The 21617-nt window shown below is 41.0% G+C and overlaps 1 protein-coding gene across 4 annotated transcripts in view; it reads right to left on the bottom strand.

The window, feature by feature from the left end:
* Nucleotides 1-21617, bottom strand: part of casp8ap2 (caspase 8 associated protein 2) — a 47464-nt gene that overhangs the window by 10473 nt on the left and 15374 nt on the right. For 3 of the 4 annotated variants that reach the window (XM_072553759.1, XM_072553760.1, XM_072553761.1), the window contains exons 4-8: nt 20858-20958; nt 20042-20116; nt 18575-18690; nt 13160-15663; nt 5154-7812 (exon numbers count right to left, since the gene is read on the bottom strand). In XM_072553759.1, the coding sequence (XP_072409860.1) occupies nt 5154-7812; nt 13160-15663; nt 18575-18690; nt 20042-20116; nt 20858-20958 (5455 nt within the window). Of the gene's footprint in view, nt 1-5149; nt 7813-13159; nt 15664-18574; nt 18691-20041; nt 20117-20857; nt 20959-21617 lie in introns of those variants that run through there. The other variant, XM_072553762.1, reaches the window with a different exon arrangement.

Here is a 21617-nt window from a genome sequence, read left to right as displayed (position 1 = left end):
TGGACACGTTCCAGGGCCAGTATGTCCTTCCTGAGGTGTGGGGACCAAAACTGGACACAGTACTCCAAATGGGGCCTAACCAGAGCTTTATAAAGTCTAAGTAGCACAATGGTGTTTTTATATTCCAACCCTCTTGAGAAAAGTGACAACATCGCATTCGCTTTCTTAATCACAGACTCAACCTGCATGTTGACCTTTAGAGAATCCTCGACTAGCACTCCCAGATCCCTTTGTACTTTGGCTTTATGAATTTTCTCACCGTTTAGAAAGTAGTCTGTGCTTTTATTCTTTTTGCCAAAGTGCAAGACCTCGCATTTGTTCACGTTAAATTCCATCAGCCATTTCCTGGACCACTCTCCCAAACTGTCTAGATCCTTCTGCAGCCTCCTCACTTCCTCAGTACTACCTGCCTGTCCACCTAACTTCGTATCATCGGCAAACTTCGCTAGAATGCCCCCAGTCCCTTCATCCAGATCTTTAATATATAATGCGAACAGCTGCGGCCCCAACACTGAACCCTGCGGGACACCGCTCGTCACCGGCTGCCATTCTGAAAAAGAACCTTTTATCCCAACCCTCTGCCTTCTGTGCGTTGGGCGGCACAGTGGTTAGCACTGCTGCCTCACAGTGCCAGAGACGCGGGTTCAATTCCCGCCTCAGGCAACTGACTGTGTGGAGTTTGCACATTCTCCCCGTGTCTGTGTGGGTTTCCTCCGGGTGCTCCGGTTTCCTCCCACAGTCCAAAGATGTGCAGGTTAGGTGAATTGGCCATACTAAATTGCCCATAGTGTTAGGTAAGGGGTAAATGTAGAGGTATGGGTGGGTTGCGCTTCGGCGGGTCGGTGTGAACTTGTTGGGCTGAAGGGCCTGTTTCCACACTGTAAGTAATCTAATCTAAGCTAATCCTCAATCCATCCCAGTAGCTCACCTCGAACACCATGGGCCCTCACCTTGCTCAGCAGCCTCCTGTGTGGCACCTTATCAAAGGCCTTTTGGAAGTCTAGATAGACCACATCCATTGGGTTTCCCTGGTCTAACCTGCTTGACACCTCTTCAAAGAATACCAACAGGTTTGTCAGGCATGACCTCCCCTTAGTAAATCCATGTTGACTTGTTCTAATCAGACTCTGCTCTTCTAAGAATTTAGAAACCTCATCCTTAATGATGGATTCTAGAATTTTACCAACAACCGAGGTTAGGCTAATTGGTCTATAATTTTCCATCTTTTGTCTTGATCCTTTCTTGAACAAGGGGGTTACAACAGCGATCTTCCAATCTTCTGGGACTTTCCGTGACTCCAGCGACTCTTGAAAGATCTCAACCAATGCCTCCGCTATTTCCTCAGCCACCTCTCTCAGAACTCTAGGATGTATCCCATCGGGGCCAGGAGATTTATCAATTTTAAGACTTTTTAGCTTTTCTAGCACTATCTCTTTTGTAATGACAACCATACTCAACTCAGCCTCCTGACTCCCTTTAATTGTTGGGATATTACTCCTGTCTTCCACTGTGAAAACTGACACAAAGTACTTGTTAAGTTCTCCTGCTATTTCCTTATCTCCCATCACTAGGCTTCCAGCATCAATTTGAAGTGGCCCAATGTCTACTTTTGTCTGTCATTTGTTTGTTATGTATTGAAAGAAACTTTTACTATCGTTTCTAATATTACTGGCTACCCTAACTTCATATTTGATCCTCTCCTTTCTTATTACTCTTTTTGTTATCCTCTGTTTGTTTTTGTAGCCTTCCCAATCTTCCGATTTCCCACTGCTCTTGGCCACTTTATAGGATCTCTCTTTTTCTTTAATACATTTCCTGACTTTCTTTGTCAGCCATGGCTGTCTAATCCCTCCCTGGATAATCTTTCTTTTCTTGGGGATGAACCTCTGTACAGTGTCCTTAATTATACCCACAAACTCCTGCCATTTTTGCTCTACTGTCTTCCCTGCAAGCCTCTGCTTCCAGTCTATTTTTGTCAGTTCCTCTCTCATGCCCTCATAATTACCTTTATTTAACTGTAACACCATTACATCCGATTTTGCCTTCTCTCTTTCAAATATCCTGCATTGGAGGCAGTCCAGAAACATTTAGTGGGCTGATACCAGATATGGAGGGATTGTCTTATGAGGATAGGTTGAGTAGATTGTGTCTTTACTTGTTGGTACATGAGAGGTGATCTTATTAAAACATACAAGATTCTTCTGGGACGTAACAAGGTTGATGTGGAAAAGCTATTTTCCCTTGTGATAGAGCCTAGGACCACAGTATTTAATCTCTAAATAAGGGGTCACATATTTAAGACAGACGAGGGAGAATTTCTTCTCTCAAAAGGTTGAGAATCCAAAAAATTCTTCACTGTGAAAAGCTTTTGAGGCTGGGTTATTCAGGTAATTCAGAGGTTGAAATAAAGGTAGTTCTCCTATAACACCATAGTTGTGTTTCAGCAAAACCTCGCTTAATCAAAAATCGCTGATTATAAATAATGGGGCCTAGGGGAAAAGTGGGGTCGGGGCAGACCAGCAAATAAATATCACGATCGCTCAAACATCACTCAAAAGTCTAACGCCAAGTGTAGCACAGCCTGAATGAAGGTTGAAATCACATTTATTAACGAAACGAAAATAAATTTAACACAGTACATTTTAAAAATTGTAAGAAAACGGCTCTCTGTACAGTACCTCTCACTGAAAGCTGCTCTCCCGGCAACTGACATCATGCACACGCAGAATGGCACCAAGACCAGCACTGACCTCTCGCATGCGCAGAATGGTGCAGTCACCGGCGCATATGCAGAGATTTTGGCGCAGACATCGATGCACATGCAGAATTAAGTGCAAACAGATCCCCACTGGAATCGCGCTATTGCCAATGAAGGTAAGGAATCTCAAAAATACCACTCCCTAATTCGTCGGTGACGTTATAGTCAAATCGCACTGCTGAAACGTGTATTATCTCAGAACTACTCGTAGGCATACTTATAGTCAGTAAGGGTATCAAGGGTTATGGAAAAAAAGGCAAGAAGACGGAGCTGAGGATTTTCAGATCAGCCACGGTCTTATTGAATGGTGGAGCACGCTCAATGAGCTGCAAGGCCTACTTCTGTGCCTATGTCTAATGGTCTAAACTTGTCACTTTGCACAATACCCAGTCTAATATAACCTGCTCTCTGATCAGTTCCAGTTTACACTGCTCAAAAACATTCTATAAATTCATCAAGGCTATTTTCTTATTTTACCAGTTCTTATATGGATTAAACTTAATGATTATTACTACACCTTTGTCAGAAGCACACCATATTTCTTTTTGTACCGGGGTTATTCTTCAGAGACCTGTAGACTTAGAGTCTTAGAGATGTACAGCACGGAAACAGACTCTTTGGTCCAACACATCCATGCCGAACAGATATCCCATATAAATCCTATTTGCCAGCACTTGGCCTTCTGAACCCTTTCTAATCATATACCGATCCAGGTGCCTTTTAAATGTTGTAATTGTACCAGCCTCCACCACTTTGTCTGGCAATTCATTCCAAACATGCACCAACCTCTGTGTGAAAAGGTTGCCCCTTAGGTCCCTTTTAAATCATTCCTTCTCACCTTAAGCCTCCAGTTTTGGATTCCCCAACCATGGAAAAAGACCTTAACAATTCACCCTATCGATGTCTCTCATGATTTTATAAACCTCTAGAAGGTCACCTCTCAGCCTTTGATTCTCCAGGGAAAACAGCCTCAGCCTATTGAACCCTGGGTTCAATTTCGGCCTCAGGCAACTGTCTGTGTGGAGTTTGCACATTCTCCCCGGGTCTGTGTGGGTTTCCTCCCACAGTCCAAAAATGTGCAAGTTAGGTGAATTGGCCATGCTAAATTGCCCGTAGTGTTAGGTGAAGGGGTAAATGTAGGGGAATGGGCCTGGGTGGGTTGCTCTTCGGAGGGTTGGTGTGGACTTGTTGGGCCGAAGGGCTGTTTCCACACTAAGTAATCTAATCTAATCTATTCCGCCTCTCCTTATAGCTCAAATACTCCAACCCTGGCAACATCCTTGTAAATCTTTGCTGAACCCTTTCAAGTTTCATAACAGCCTTCCTATAGCAGGGAAACCAGAACTGCACACAGTATTCCAAAAGTGGTCTAATCAATGTCCTGTGCAGCCGCAACTTGACCTCCCAACTCCTACACTCAACGCACTGACCAATAAAGGAAAGCATACCAAATGCCTTCTTCACCACCCTGTCTACCTATGACTCCACTTTCAAGCAACTATGAACCTCCACTCCAAGGTCTCTTTGTTCAGCACCACTCTCCAGGACCTTACCATTATGTGTATAAGTCCTGCTAAGGTTTGCTTTTCCAAACCGCCGCACCTCTCATTTATCTAAATTTGTCCTACAAGTGACTTCTTTCTCTACTATTCTTCACCTCTACCCAAACCAACTCTACATCCAGATTTCCTGAATCAAAGTCAATTCGCACTTCAGGTGAAGTGATGAAGAAGCAGCGCTCCAAAAGCTCGTGATTTCAAACAAACCTGTTGAACTAAAACCTGGTGTCATGTGACTTCCGATTTTGTCCACCTCAGTCTAACACCAGTACCTCCACATCACAGTCCTGATTTTATGCCATATTGCGTAAACTTTTGCCTCGTCAATGCTGTTACTATACACTAGATTGTTTGTTATAGAACATATAGAACATAACAGCTCAATACAGGCCCTTTGACCCTCGATGTTGCGCCGACCTTTGAAACCAAAGCCGATCTAACCTTAACAAATCTATTTTTGTCCACATGACTATCCAATGACCATTTAAATGCCCTTAAAATTGCGAGTCTACTACAGTTTTTGTTAATATGCAAAATGAGAACCAAAAGGGGAGCCCAGAGACAAAGTTTGGTTAGAATGGGGCCCAATGCAGAAAGAGGTGAGAATGCAGTGACATTACTTCTGCCATCTTTTCAATAATGGCCATTCCTCAATATGGATTATGTCCACTTACCAAGGCTTCGCAGTTATAAACAAAGTGCACCTCCAAACAAGGGTATAAGGGGTTCGCAACAGTGAATATTTGTAATTACATTAAAGAAGGTGCTAATAATAATTAGTGGGGGATGATATATCTACAAATGTTTTTGAATATCTACAAATGGAGTGATCTTACCTGGTCCACATTACCACAACTTCACCATTCTTCTTGATGACATTTTTAGCAGGAAGACTAGTTGGTGACTTGGTTGTAGACTGAGAAGGATTTACCGTTGTTTTCTTTGAAGTAACTACTGTTTTGCTGCTGAGAGCTTTCTTTGATGAAGAGGGGGATGTCCGTTTACATTTGCTTTCTTTGTTTTTGCTCTTAGTGCTTTTCAAAAGCTCATTCTCCTTTCGTGGTCTTTTCACAGTGGAATCCGCTTTCACGTTACACTTCCTCTTCCTGCCACTCAAAGCACCATGTCCTGAAACCATTTCAGTACATGTTGCTGTGGTCAAGGTCTCACTCGCAGCACTGTCCCTGGGAGTTTTAAGTAAAGGCTCCACATTTTTGTGCTTTACAATTGATGGTTGATCTTCCTCAGAATGAGCTAGTTTTACATCAGCATCTATTCCCAACTTGTCCATGTTTTTGCTGCTATTTTTTGGATGTTTTGCAGTTAAAGACTGATCGTGACTTGATTCTGACAGCGCCTGATCCTGACCAAGCACTACACCCCCACTGCTGCAAGGCATTGCAGACTCATTGACTGCCTTGGTGCCAAGGTCATTGTTTGGTTCCAGCTCAAATCCCACAGAAGGTGAGCTTTGTTGACTAGTTTTGGTATCAGGGGGCCTGCATCTAATCTTAACAATGAAATGATCATTTGATTTTTCCATTATGACTGCCTGCATTGGGGGTTGGAGCTGATACTGAAAAGAGGAGGCTGAAACCTGTTTGTTCCACATTGAAGAATTGCTTGACCGGCTGCTTGAATTATCTGAGTCCAATGCCAAGTGAATATCTTGCTCTGAAGCATCCTCTTCATCAAGAAGAGCACTTTCACTATAATGTGCAGTCAAAATTGCTTTATTGACTTCCTCATGCAGAGATTCCCCATTTTGAGATGTTAAGAAGCTGATCTGCCCATCTGATTTCAGAGGTGAGGGGACTGTAAGAGAAACTGCCAAATCCTCCATGAGAATAGAGGGAACAGAGGAACGTTCTGGAACTGAACTACTTTCAATTATCTTTTGTCGATGTGAATCATCACCTGGACTGATCACAGAATCTTTGGTTTGCATCACCTTATCTGGAATTTCCAGCATGCAACTTTCATCTAGAATGTCCAGATCAAGTGGTGGCCTTAACCCAACTGTGTGTGTGTTTGGCGTAACAGGAGGCCATGTAGCAGTATCCAGCTGAGACACTGGTGGCGGTTTCTCTGAAGTGGAATCATTACCCAAGATCTGTGCTCCGATGTCAGGCCGTACCTTATCTGGGATAGGCCAGGAATTACATTCCAACGTTGTAATCCCTTGGTCCAGAAAGTCTGAGCCTTGTAATAAACACTTGAATATCTCACCCATTTGAGCATCACTTACCAAGTTAAATGTGAGAGTAGAGGCCTGTTGTTCAGTCAGAATGCCAAGTTCTGTTTTATCATGGCAGTCTTTCAGAGTGTTGGAACTGGTTGGTGGATCAACCAAGTTCACCTGAGTCACAGGCAGCTCATATTTGCCTTTTGTGCTCAGGTCATCTTCCTTGGGGATACCATTAGCTGAACATACTACACTCTTCTTCAAATGCTTGTTTAATACTGGAGTTCCTTTAAGTTTCCGGTCATCATTGGCTGGTTTATTTTTACCAGAGTTTTTCTTACTTGACAAAGTATTTGTCGACGATGGCCCTGAAGGAGGGGGGGAAACTTTCAACTTTGATAATTTGTTGCCAACTCTGTCCTTGAACTGTTTAACCACTGTATTTTTCTTCTGTTTATTGTTAAACTTCTCATCTTCCCTTTTCTCCTCCAAGGCCAATTCTAGACTTATACTCTCACAAGAGATAAACATGTCACGCACCTTTTCAAACATAAAATCAAATTGCTTGTCCACAAACATCCAGAGTTTTTCCTTCATGTTTGGGGCCTGTTGTGAGAAAATGCTATTTACAATCCCATTGCACTTAGCCTGCATTAGAATGTTTTCAATTTCTGCACAGATTGAGACCTTTAATGGCCGCCTGGACTTTGGAAAATTGGAATTTTTAACAACAGAGATGAAGTCTGCAGAGGCAATTTCAACTATCCGCTGAAACTTGTGGATTTCAAACTGTTTATGGAGCTTCATGTATTTTTTACGAACAGTCTTGCGAGTCACCATTAAGGCTCCCATCAAATTTGAGACCGAGGACTTAATCTGATCTCTTTCTGCAGAACTGGGGTTGAGAATTTCCACATCAGCATTTTGATTTGAAGTCACCTTTTCCAATTTCTTTTGTTTTTTACTGCTCTTTAATTTGGTCAAGTCCTTGGAGGAGCAGTTTACAGTAGATTGATCAGGATTTACCAATCTTACTTCTTCTTTGGGTCTACTTTTACTTGGATTACATTTCACTTTGTCGTTGTTCTCTTTCTCCATCTGAACGTCACTCACTGGTTTCTGTACTTCAGGTACAGAAGCTTCGTCATCACTCACAATTTCTCCTTCTTCTATTTCTTCTGAAAAACAGTTCTCTAACAAAATGCCCAATGCCTTTTCTCCAGTCTTGCACAACGGTTCCTGATCTTTTTTATTCAGCTCTTGAGTGCAGTTCCTTGAAGAACAATCACCTTGGACTTTCAGGGTAGAATCTAAACGAGGAGAAATGTGCAACAAAGCAAGCAGAATTAATAATTCATAAATAATTTGAACATCTTTTGCACTGAGACAAATACTCCATGAAGTAAAAACAGAAAGCCTACACTTTTTACCACGTTAGAAAAGACTCACGAAAACAAATAATTCACATTATGCTAACTTAAATCTAGCATTTGATGGAAGGAATCAGTTATGCAATTCAATTAGAATTGTACCAAATTTTAATCATACATGTATCACATTTAAATATGTATTGGGTAAATTATTCAAGCTATTTAAAATTAATTGAACAAATACCATTCCAGGAGAGATGTTCAGATGAGGGCTTTCAGATCCACGGGGAATCTCCAATCTGTCTTCTGTAATGGTTGACTTGATGACAATATTTTTGCAGCTATTTACAATCATAACCCTGTTTCCTTCAAGATAGCTAACAAGTGTCTTTTTGAAAGTTAAAAAACATGGTTCTCTGGCCACGTGTTAATATCTGAGTGGATCCCTGGGACTGTGCTGTTGAGAATTAGAGGACACGTTGGTATGGAGGATTGCTGGTGCAAGAGATTAAAGTAAGTTACAAAATAACCTCACATGGCTTACTCATGGTACAGTTCTCACTATAGTCATCACTTTAGGAACTTGAAAGAAAACCTAATCACAAAGTCATTAATTTAGTAAGACAGGTAAAATTCCAACTCATATGACCAACTCTCAGTCCAACAGAAAGTTGATCCCTCCAGCATATTATTTCAAAAAAGGATCCTTTGGGAGGGAGTGAGGGAATGAAGGGTGGAAAAAAAAATCTCAAATCAACCTTTTAAAGCCACATCTTTACAATGTTACTGAAGCAAAGACCACTTTGCGATCCATTTTAACTATAATGGAAGTTTGTTAGGATAATCTAATATTAATGTTTGTTCCCCTCCCCTAATACAGCACTGGAATCCCAGTTTCAAATATTTGGGCTGTGATTAAGAAATGCTTGTTAGTTAATATTTATTCGCTTGTTCTCAAACTGATGAAGGGTTATGCATGAAACATCAACTCCCTTGCTCCTTAGATGCTGCTTGACCTGCTGTGCTTTTTCCAGCACCAGACTTATTGACAGCATTGGCAGTCCTCACTATCTCAAATTATGGATTCCAAGAGTCTTTCCACAATTGGTTTTGGACCACATCTAGTTTATCCTCCTGTTGAGGAAACTTGATACTTTAGTTTTTCTCAATCGCATGGATCAGTACTTAGAACTACGATGTTGTAGCCATAACACAGACACAGATTTCACAGGGGAAGAAATGGTTGGTGGATGTTCCAGGATTTAGATCTTTTTAAAAAAAAGGAGGGGGAAAAAAAGGAGGAGGAGGGAGTAGCATTGTTAATTAGAGAGTGCATCACAGCTGCAGAAAAGGAGGTTGAGGAGGGCTTGTCTACTGAGTCAGTATGGATGGAAGTGCAGTCACTTTATTGGGTTTTCTTTACAGATCCCCCAAAGTAGCAGAGAGATCGAAGAACAGATTGGACAGCAGATCTTGCAAAGGTACAGATGTAACAGTGTTGTTGTAATGGGTGACTTCAACTTCGCCAATATTGGTTGGAATCTCCTTAGTCCAGAGGGTCTGGATGGAGCCGATTTTGTCAGGTGCGTCCAGGAAGGATTCCTGACTCAATATGTAGATTGGCTGACTGGAGGCAGGAGGCCATATTGGATTTGGTGCTAGGCAATGAGCCAGGCCAGGTGTCAGATTTCTCAGTGGGAGAGCATTTCGGTGACAGTAACCACAACTGCCTCACCTTTACCACAGTCATGGAGAGGGATAGGAACAGACAGTATGGGAAGGTATTTAACTGGAGGAGGGGGAAATTATACTGCTATTAGACAGTATAATAGCTATGGAGTATAAATTGGGAACAATTGTTCTACAGGAAATGCACAACAGAAATGTGGAAGCTGCTTAAGGAGCACTTGTTGCAAGTATTGAATAACTTTGTCCCACTGGGACAGGATTGGAATGGTTAGATGAAAGAACCTTGAATGACAAGAGAAGAGGAGCTTCTTGTTAAGAGGAAGAAGGAAGCTTACTTAAGGTTGAGAGCAAGGTTCTGGCACAGCTTTAGAGAATTAAAGGGTAGCTAGAAAAGAACTCAAAAATGCACTGAGGAGAGCTAGAAGGGGGCACAAAAAAGCGTCGGCAGGAAGAATTAGGGAAAACCCAAATGTGAGGAATAAGAAAATGATCAGAGGGTGGGTAGGACTGATCAGGGGTAGTGGAGCGAACTTGTGCCTGGAGTCTGAAGAGGTAGGGAAGGTCCTAAATGAGATTTTTGCTTCAGTATTCACGAGAAAAGGACCTAGTTGATAATGAGAATGCCATGGACCAGGTTAATAGGCTTGAACAGATTGATATTAAGATAGTGTATGTGCAGGAAATTTTGAGAAGCATCAAGATAGATAAGTCCCTAGGGCCTGACCAAATATATCCAAGGTTACTATGGTAAGCGAGGAGCAAGATGATCTTGGCATCCTCACTCTCCAAGTGAGTAGGACCAGATGATTGGAGGGAGGTGAATATTGTTCCTCTGTTCAAGAAAGGGAATAGGGAAATCCCTGGGAATTACAGACCAGTCTTACGTCTGTGGTAAGCAAGGCACTAGGAAGGATTCTGAGAGATAGGATTTATGACTATTTGAAAAACATAGCTCGAGGTAGTCAGCATGGCTTTGAGGGCGGCAGGTCATGCCTCACAAGCCTTATTGAATTCTTTGAGGATGTGACAAGACAAGTTGATGAAGGTAGAGCAGTGGATATGGTATGCATGGATATCTGAGAAGCATCTGATAAGGTTCCCCATGGTAGGCTCATTCAGAAAGTTAGGATACAGGAAAATTTGGCTGTCTGGATACAGAATTGGCTGGCCGAAAGAAGACAGCAAGTGGTAGTGGATGGAAAGTATTCTGCCTGGTGGCCGGCAATCAGTGGTGTCCCACAGGGATCTGTTCATGGGCCTCTGCTCTTTGTAGTTTTTATAAATGACTTTGATGAAGAAGCAGAAGGGTGGGTTAGTAAGTTTGCTGATGACACAAAGGTCAGTGGTGTTGTAGATAGTGTCGACAGCTGTTGCAGGCTACAACATGACATTGACAGAATGCAGAGCTTGGTGGAGAAGTGGCAGATGGAGTTTAACCTGGATAAATTCAAAGTGATTCATTTTGTAAGGTTGAATTTGAATGCTGAATACAGAGTTAAAGACAGGATTCTTGGCAGTTGTGGAGGAACAGTGGGATCTTGGGGTCCATGTACATTGATCCCTCAAAGTTACCACCCAAGTTGATATGATTTTTAAGAAGGTATATGCTGTTTTGGCTTTCATTAACAGGGAGATTGCGATTAAGAGCCACAAGGTTTTGCAGCAGCAGTACTATAAAACTCTGGTTAGACCACACTTGGAATACAGAGTCCAGTTCTGGTCGCCTCATTATAGGAAGGATGCAGATGCTTTAGAGAGGGTGTAGAGGAGATTTACCAGGATGTTGACTGGATTGGAGGGCTTATCTCATGAAGCGATGTTGAGTGAACTAGGGCTTTTCACACTGGAAAGAAGAAGGAAGAGAGGTGACAATAGAGGTGTACGAGGTAATGAGAGACATAGATAGAGTAGATAGCCAGAGACTTTTCCTGAGGGTAGAAGTGGCTGTCACAAGGGTTTATCATTTTAAGGTGATTGGAGGAAAGTATATGGGAGATGTCAGAGGTAAGTTCTTTACACAGTGAGTGATGTGTGCATAGAATGCACTGCCAAAGATGATAGTAGACTCAGAGACATTAGGGACATTTAAGTGGCTGCTGGACAAGCACATGGATGGCAGTAAGTTGAGGGGCGTGTTGGTTAGGTTAGTCTTAGATTAAGATAAATGCTCAGCACAACATCATGGGCTGAAGGGCCTGGACTTGCCATTCTATGTCCATGGCGATATTTGCATAAAGATGATAGAAAAATTAATGTAATGGTATGTTGATTCTATGATGATCAAGTTCAATTCGACAATCAGAACTCCCACTTAGTCTGTATACAATAACGCAGTCAGCTTCTATAGGCCGTGGAGATTTCCCACTCATTCTAACAACACATCCATTGTCGATTTCTGATGCATTTCCTACAGATTGCACATCTTCTGCTTTTGTCAGTGCTTTCTATTTCTACAATTAGCGTTACACCTTCAGTCACTTCATAAATTGCTTCACTGATTACTTCCATGGTCTGCCTTCTTTCAATGACCTTAAGAGCATAGCATACCATCAGAGCAGAGTGACTTATCCACCGAATATACCTTAATGAGTCTGCTTTCTAATGTTCTCATATTCCGAGAGTGTCTTTCATCTCCTTCCAGTCTTTTGATTACCACTCTGAAAGCACACATGCCAAAATATTTACGATGCCTCAGTCACACCGTCACAGATTCCATCCTCAACACGCCAATGCCCCAATTTGCCCACTACTCTTATTTTGCTAGGGCTTTAAATCCCTTGCAAATTCTTTTAATCTTATATCTGTGTCCTATTCTTCATCTTCACTGCCTCATAGCAATTTCTAATGCCCCTTATGAATACATAGTGCTGTTAAGCCTAAGCTTGTAGAGCACTGAAGGCAGCTATTTGACCATGATGCCTTTATTGGTTTTCTGAAAAAGTTACTCCCTCGTCTCACTCGCCAGCTTTCAACACAATACACTTTGCCTTTAAATTTTTAAATCAAATCCCTTTCAGAGAGGTTACCTTCGAATCTGCTTCCACCAGTCTTCCAGGCAAGGCAGTCCAGATTACAGCTCATCAAGTTAAATAAAATATTTATCGTGTTCCTGTTTTTTTTTTGCAAATTGTCTTAAATTTGTGTCCTATACTAAATGGCGTTTACCAGTAGCTACAATTTTGCACTACCTACATTGCTAGTGAGTTTCAACTTACGAAAATCTCTTACACTGCTGTACATCTTAAACCTTTTTGCTCCAAAGAAAACAATTCCCGATGCTTGGTCCTGGTCCTAAGGGTGAAAATGAATCACAGAAGGAAAGGAATGGGACTAAAAGTCAGACTGAGAAGTCAAATGGATGCACTGACCACACCACATAGCTACTAGATACATCGACCAGATAAATAAAGCAAATGTTTCTTCACCTTAGCAATTTTCATTTATTTTTCAGACAAAGTGTTAGGTTTGTTATCTGAACAAAATACCAACAATTTGTATTAGAATGTATTTTGTTAAAAATACTTTTGTGCCAATCCTCAATTATGTATGAAAGGAGGAAATGCTTCCAACAATTATGAATATGCAAACAAACACCTACCCTTGTCGTCAACATCCTTTTCCTTTTGTGTACCAGAAGTCTCTAATGTTGAAGGTCTAACAGGCCGTAAGGGACTGGTTAAGGGACTGATTGGTTCCGGTATGGACCCGATGTAAGTAAAGTCAATGCTTTGAATGGAATTTTCTTCCTGGTCTTCAGCTATACAAACATTTTCAACAGGTGTTTCTTTGACAGTGGAAGAATCCACATTACTTCCATTTGGCTGCTGCAAGTCACAGCCAGTGAAATCTGGCTCTGAATTCAGAGTCAATTCTTCAGTATCTGCTGCCTTGATATCCACAAACTTCCCTGAATCTTCAGATTTCTCAATAATATTCAGAGATGCAACCTTCTCACTGTTGACTGCACTATCAAGTTCGATTAGACAATCTGAACTTGCACATGGTCCATCTGCAGAAACACAATCAGCTTCTGTAGGCCGTGGAGATTTTCCATTCATTCTACTAACACATTCATCATCAGCTTCTGAAGCATTTCTAGCAGATTGCACATCCTCTGCAGGGTCAGTGCCTTCAATTTCTACAGTTGGCGTTGCACTTTCAGTCACTTCACAAATTGCTTCACTGACTACTTCCACAGTTCCCATGGTCTCTACAACTACTGGGGCCAATTTTTCAGAGTCATGTACAATGCAGTCACACTCCATGGATTGATCTGGAGCATCTTCTACTAATGTGACTTGAATACCTTCCTCCTCTTCAGCCTGTTGAAGTGGTTCCTTCTGGCTAACTACATGTTCCACTGGTTTTGGAGTGTCCCAAGAAATATGGATCTCAGTTCTTGCCATGGATAACTCAGTGCATTCGCAGTTTGTATCCATTGCTTGTGTCTGAGTTCCTCCCACGGGTGACTCAATAGATCCGCAGTTTATGTCCATTGCTTGTGCTTCATCAGACTGGGTGGAAATTTTCTCCAAAGTAAAGCCGACCTCCGCCGATGCTGCTTTCTCAGCCACTTCCACCACCTCATCCTCACTGAGCAGCTGACTATACTGCATTTCATCATCTCCTTCAGAAAGGATAGTGGATGGCTTTTTCACCGGAGAAACAGTAAGCTGCAATTTTTCCATAAAATGCAACTTGGGATCAGTGTTTCCTACTGAACTTTGTTCATCTGTTGAAGTGAGCAAGTTAGCTATGCTATCATCACAGACTGATTCTTCTTTTTTCTTTGGTGTCTGATCCGTACAAGGCCTCTTGGTCATATTGTCAGGACTCTCAGATGACTTGGTTTTGTCTTTTTCTTCTCGACGCTTGCTCTCTCTTTTAGCACAGTCCCCTCCATCCCTTGAAGAATGCCTGCTAACTTTATGGTTTCTTCTATCTTTTTGTTCAGATTTACTCTTGTCACCTTTTCTAATTTCATCATTTTTTAGGCTTTTGTTATCATTTTTACCACTTTGTTTGGGACTGTCCTTGGAAGTCTCATGATCATGCACTTTTGAACGTTTATTTCTTCGATCTCCATTATCCTCAACGTTTCTTTCCTTTCCTGAATTCTTAACGTCAATTTTCCAGTCTCGCCTTTCTCCAACAGTGTGCTCCGATACTGTACAACTGTTTCGCTTAGAATGCTTTTGAGGGCTTGCAGGTTTCGTCAGTTTGGAATAGTCTTTTGTTTTATCATGGCGCTTTATTGGGTCTCTTTCCTTTTCAATTGTGTGACCTCTCAACTTGTCAGTTCTTAGCTTATCTTTGTCAACTTCCCTATTATTTTTCTGATCTTTTTTCTGGTCCATTTTCTGTTCTCTCTCCCTGGGGTCACATCTTCTTGCATCTTTCTCTCTATGTCTCTCCTGCTTTTCAGCATAGGTTCTCTTGTCTCTTGTCTCTAGACTCTCTTTTGAACAGTTGATAAGTTCATCTTGATTGAAGTGATGCCTCTTCTTTTCTGGAGTGTGACGGCTTGAGCCTCTGATTTCAGAATGTGGTCTTACGCTGAGAGAAGTTTGCTCAACTTTATCAGTCTTTTCTGGAAAATTGGATCCTTTACTTTTTTTCCGAAGGTTTGAGAGTTCAGTGATAGAATCGTCTAACTTTTCAATGTTTGTATGTTTACCCAAATGTTCACCATTTATTTTATCAACTCTTCTTTTCTCTTCACTCTGAGAGGGCCTCATTTTATCCATCAATGCATTGCTTCGATGGGCTGATTCTTTAACTGTGTGGGGGGATAGTTTACTCGAAGAGTTCACACACAGGACTGACTGAGAGTTGGGAAGACAGTTTTTCAAACTACATTGTGCCTTTGGCTCTAAAAGTTGACTTGCATCTCGGAGTGATCCACCTTCCAAACAATTTCTCTGTCTGCTTAAATGAGCAGCAGGCTGGCAGTGTGCAGGTCTGGATGGACAGTCAAGTATTGGACTGGGACATTTGTTGTCAGTTTGTGGTGTAGTTGGAACATTGAATGACCCAGGGGGATGGTGGTGTTGCTTATGGTAATGACGAAGTCCTGGATTTCCAATCCAATTAAGTGACTGCCTGATTGAAAACAAAAAGAAACTATTCATAAAGGTAACTCTCCATATTACCAATACAGAACAAAGTCGATTATCCGAACGAGACGGACAGGGAGTATTTTGTTCAGATTACTGATCTGATCGTAAACTAAAGAAGCCATACTGAACATTTGAACTGAACTTACAGTCCACTCAGGAGCATCCTGTGTTCGTGTCAACGACTAAGCGAGAGAAAGCCGGACAGCGAGCGAGCCAGAGAGAGAGCGCCAGAGAGAGCGAGAAAGAGAGAGAGAGTGCGAGAGAGAGAGAGCGAGAGTGCGAGAGAGAGAGAGCGCGAGAGAGAGAAAAGAGCACAAGCAACCGGACAAAAAGAAAATTCAACATTAGTTTCCTTGGTATTGCAGATTGGGACAGGTGCTCAAGATTCCCCAAGAACAGGATCTTCAGGTTGCAGCTCAGTTTTTTCTTGCGTTATTTGCCGTTGTTGTTAACGCGTGATTACAAAAGAACTGTTTTTGTCCTGGTGGATGTTCTGTGTGAGATTGTGGATGTCTCTCTCACAATGTGCGTTCTTATATAGAGTTCATAACAAGTTACAGGACCGTGAGATGTTGGATAATTAATGTTCAAATAATCAAGGTTGTTCTGTACACATAAACAGCAGAAAGGCAATGATCACATAAGAGTAAAAAGTTAAAACTAAATTTTAGAAACTCATTACCTTCCTATGCAATTAAGTGGATGTGGTGGAGCTATTGTTAAAAGAATATGGCTTAAAGACGACTGTGTATTGTGACTATTGGGCATTGCCACTTTTACCACCACCTCCTTGATGATTCACTAGCTATCAAGTGATTAAATGAAACTGACAATCCAGGAAGATCATTTGTTTGACTCAGGACCGCATTGTTAGCATATTAGTGATAGTAAAGGTGACAGTACCAGAAGTGCTTCATGTCCCAGGTCAGAGGGCATGGGACAAGTTGAAGCACTGGGATTTTAATGCTCATTCTTGTCCATTATTTAATACTACTAGCATCTGTTTGTGGATTCCAGCCAGCAAGTCAACCATGAGTTCTGACCCTCTGAGAAGGGATTTAAGGGCAACCGGTGTCTACAAGACAAGCACGATGAAAGGAGTCAACACTGCAAAGAAATGTGAAAAATGAAGGCAAGAACAAATTAGGGTTTCCATTTGCAGTAGCAATGGTCAGATATCTATAAAAGCAGCATGATGCAGGCATCTGCTAGTTTACGGGTCGCTCTGCTATGAATTCGCTGTAATGTGGTTGATGAATTGAGGACATTGTTTCTAAAGCATGAACTTTTAAAACATGTGTTGGCTAGAATGCAATTCCATCACCAACACTTGAGGTGTTGTTTCTAAAGCGGGAATGCGGCGTTGCTCAAGAACGCAACCATCGCGTTATAGAAGTACTACCTGTACTTCTTTCTTTGCTGAGTACAACAGTTAGTAAAGTGTATGCAGCTGCCTGCTCTATTATGTAGTCCACTTAAAAAGGCTTGACTCTATCTGGCAATATACGTTTCCAATGTTAAAAGGTTTATCTTCTGTAGGCCTAGCTTTCACTGACATGATAAATTGGAGGAACAAGGTCATTCATGCTGTCATATTCAATGGCTTATCAGGGTGGTTCTGTTGCACAATGATGCCTAGGCTCAAATTTTGTTGTTAATGTTCCATGGCAAAATTGGAACTGCTAACATCATAATTTAAAGCTGGTTTCAAATCAAGAAATTCACAAAATCGGAGACCATTCTGCTCATCATATTTGTACCTGCTCTTAGTCTAGGATCATACAAAACAAATCCCCGCTGTCTCCTCTCACTTCAGAGACCTACATCCTTGTTTTACACATTTATCAGATTTTCACTGAAAAGATACAGCGAACTCTGTTTCACTTATTTTCTACAACAGAGCATCAAATGCTCTGAATTTGTGTAAAGAAATTGCTTCGAAGTTTATCTCTATTTGGTGATGGTTTTAAATTTACAAATGCCATTGCCTGACCAATGAAAATAGTCTCTCCTTATTCAAAATGTCAGCCTTAAATAATACTCCACGCATCTACTCCTCAAACTTCACTGCTTCAATGGAAAAACTGTCTGCCTCTTAACTCAATGATAACACAGCTCCAATTCAGGTGACCAAAGACTAATGATATCTAGTTTTGCCAGATGTACCAGGCCCTATGCAAACATGGGAGTTTTCCCAGAGTCTGCCCAAACTAGTTCACAGACAAGATCATTAAAATAAATTGATCAATTATTGCACTGCTGTTCGAGCTACATAATGTTTTCCCTATTTTAAAACAGTCCCTACACTTGAAAATTGACTACAAAATATTTCAACTTATCCTGAGATTGTAAAAGACAATACATAAACAAAACACTTTTTCCTTTCCTTCAGATCCTTTACTACAACATCCTGTCTAGTCGACCTACCTTTGATTCCTCTGGATAATCCCTTATTCTGCAACATATACCCATCCAGATGCCTTTTAGATGTTGCAGTTGTACCAGCCTCCACCACTTCCTCTGGTAGCTCCTTCCATGCACGTACCACCCTCTGTGTGAAAAAGTTGCCCCTTAGATCTCTTTTATATCTTTCCCCTCTCATCCTAAACCTATGCCCTCTAGTCCTGGACTCCCCCACCCTATTTATCCTATCCATGCCCCTCATGATTTTGTAAACCTCTAAGGTCACCCCTCAGCCTCTGATGCTCCAGGGAAAACGGCCGGGTGTGAAGGGTCTGTTTCCAAGCTGTATATCTCTATGACTCTATATTAAGGGCAACTCAACCATGTTGCAGCCTTAGAAAGTAACAGTTCAAGTCATCTGTAGCATGCGCACACACACACATGCACAGATTTTTCCTTTTAACTTTATCTCAGCGTCACGACTATTTTACCTTCTGTTAAGCCGATTAATTTCTTCATCCTTCCGGACAATTTCCAGGCGAGCAGTTTTTATTAGTGCTGATATATTCTTCTTTAGCTGGGTATTTTCATTTGACAGGGTGGAGTTCTGGGAAGAAACAGAAGGGGGACACTATTTTACAACCAATTCATAATCACACTGTAGGCGGTGGAATCATGTCAACTGTTTCTAACAGTGCAGCTAGTAGAACACAACGTCACACCAACCTGCCTCATACATACAGTAAATAAAATGAATTCCATCTGCTTTTAGCATAAGTATCATTACTTCCCTTTTTCTATCATCTTCTGTGCCCTTCTAGTTAGATCAACAGGGACAAGGAAGGTTTTTCTTAGTTCACTGAACCAGATACACAGATCCTTACCTTATCATCACGGTATTCAAAGATTAAAATGATTCCAGAGTTTATGCCATGACCCTTTACCAAAAAGTCCATTTCCACAAATTGATCCTTGTTTACATAACAGCTTTGAAACATTGAATTTACATCAGTTTGAACCTGTATTACTTCACCTACCTGCCATGCCCAGATTGTATAAGTCACTCCAATCATAAAAACAAATCTTCCTCATCCTTACCTGCCTTGGCTGACATGTGACTCCAGACCCACGCCGATATGGTTGACTCAACTGCCTCAGTAAGGGCAATAAATGCCAGCCAGCAGCGTCAACATCCCATGAGCGAATAAAGGAAATTCTTGTGAAAGTCCTTTCCTTTAGCATAATGTTGCAACTAACTTTATTTTCTAGTCATGGTAGCTTAGCTGCACAATGTGAGTCTGTACCATCTTGGGATGGGCTGGAGAAAGGGTTTTCCATATCTTGCACAACATCAAGTATTTACTTGACATCTCCACACTCATTATCCTTTGGTTTACACAGCAGCAATTCAATCTAGTTTACTATGCTCAAATAGGGGCTACAGCACACATGAGAATCATGCAATGCAGCAACTCACTGTCAAGACACCTCTACTGCCAAGGACAAGTGTGCCATATTATGCAAACACCACCTCAAAGCCCATTCCCATCTGTTTTGGGATACATACTGTTCCTTTATTACAGTTCGGTCAAAATTCTAGAAATCTCATTAGAACATACTTGTGAGAACATTATCTCCACAAGCATTTCAAGGCCAACCATCACCTTCTCAGGAAAATTAGTGACAGATAATAAATGCATTCTTTCCAATGTGGTCCACATTTTAAAACTCAGATTTCCAAAGAGCCTTTGAGTACTGAAGCTAGATGCTCACGCAGCAGGATGGAAGAAGGAACCAACACCAATAAATTTCAAAATTGAAAATGATCAGAAATCACAGAAACTGACTAAGATTTTCTTTCGTCTAAAGCAATATTGCCTCGTCTTTGAAACTATCAAAAACTGTAAGAAATTCATGATTATCATGAAACAAGTGGGACAATAATGTCCATCAATTACCTGGATTTGTACTTCATGCAGTTTCTTCAATAATTCTTCAACTTTTCTTTCTCTTTCAATAAATTTTTCTTGAAACTGTCATGATAAAAATAAGTGGTAATGACATAGGTCTGCCTTAAAGCTCATTTTTTTCATTCATCACTTACATTCTTGAAGATCATATTTCTTAACAGGTCGTGTGCAAGGACGGATCAGAACAAGCAAAAATACCACTTTCTGTTACTGGTTGGAGGAAAAAAATTTGTATGACCAAGTGAGTAGGTTTTGAGCTCTAGAAAACTGCCACAAGATGCTACAATGACAAGCCACATTACACGGGAGAAGAAAAGAGTCAGTAGCTATGAAAGGAATTTTTTTTTTTAAAAAAGCCAAATTAGGATTCAGAGGTCCAATTAATCTATACAGGAAACATTCCTTAGGACAGACTGACACTCATCTCAAGAATTTTGCAAAGACGTAAAAGGCTACTTGGACTCAGTCTTCATTACTGCCAAAGATGAGCTTTTGACACATCATATTGCTGATTCGAAGGTTGCAAATTTCAATATTAATACGTTAAGTAGCAGCGGCTGGAATAAGTTTTCAAAACTGATTGGGTTGCTGATCCTGACAACATTTCTGGTTGATGCTCAACTGAACTGAGCCTGTATCCAGCAAATAGCTTTATTGTACATTTACAGTTAAGTAGCAACTGGAAAGTGGCAGTAAGGGATAGGCTTTATGGATCAAATGAACTTTTTACATCTGCAATTTGCCTTTGCTCATTTCACAAGGTGGCCGTACCTAAATCAAATGATGCTCTAACCAAACATGTACCTCTTTCAAAGAGATTTCTTTTGCAGTTGTCTCTTCAGTGAGGATCTCCTCATACAGATCAAAACAATCTTTAGCAGGTCTACTCTTCCCTGTAGTGTCACCTGCAACAAAGATGTAACTTTGTAACACATTGATAAATCATTGAAAAACAAAGTTATTTTCTTCTAAAGAAAGCCTTTAAGGTATAAGAGACATGTCATTACAAAATTAACTGATGCTAATCCTCCAGAAATATTCCTTTAAAATTGATTTTAGATGGTATGCAAGTAGCAATAGGCAAATATTCTGGACTTACACTGATGAGTCGAGATTGTAACTAAAGAACTTGTATTTGAATAATATTTTTCATGGCCTCGGGAAATCACAAAGCATTTGACAGTCAATGCATTCCTTCTGAAGGATTATCAATGTCACTTCAGAAGGATGCACAGCTGTCATTTTCAGTGCAGAGACTTATTACCAGCAAATTAAATATATGAAATCTTGATGTCAGTTGTAAGAAAAATGTGGGCCAGGACAGCTGTCATTGGGATTGTTTGGTCACCTTTGAGTCAAGGTAAGGGATCCTGTTTACATACCCCAAACATGCAAAAGCAATGGTCTACCAGCAACGTTGTCCCTCAATATTGGATCCAGGTGCCATCCCAAATAATGCACTCAACTCTCAAAGCATTGAACTCAAGACCAAAAACAAAAATGCAACAACTGGCTGAAGTTATTGGTTAGTACCAGTTATGGATTTACAAGTTATCAACCTATA

Source organism: Chiloscyllium punctatum, chromosome 3 (genome assembly GCF_047496795.1).
Source record: "Chiloscyllium punctatum isolate Juve2018m chromosome 3, sChiPun1.3, whole genome shotgun sequence".
Lineage (NCBI taxonomy): Eukaryota > Metazoa > Chordata > Chondrichthyes > Orectolobiformes > Hemiscylliidae > Chiloscyllium > Chiloscyllium punctatum.
This window is presented reverse-complemented; position numbering and strand designations above follow the sequence as displayed.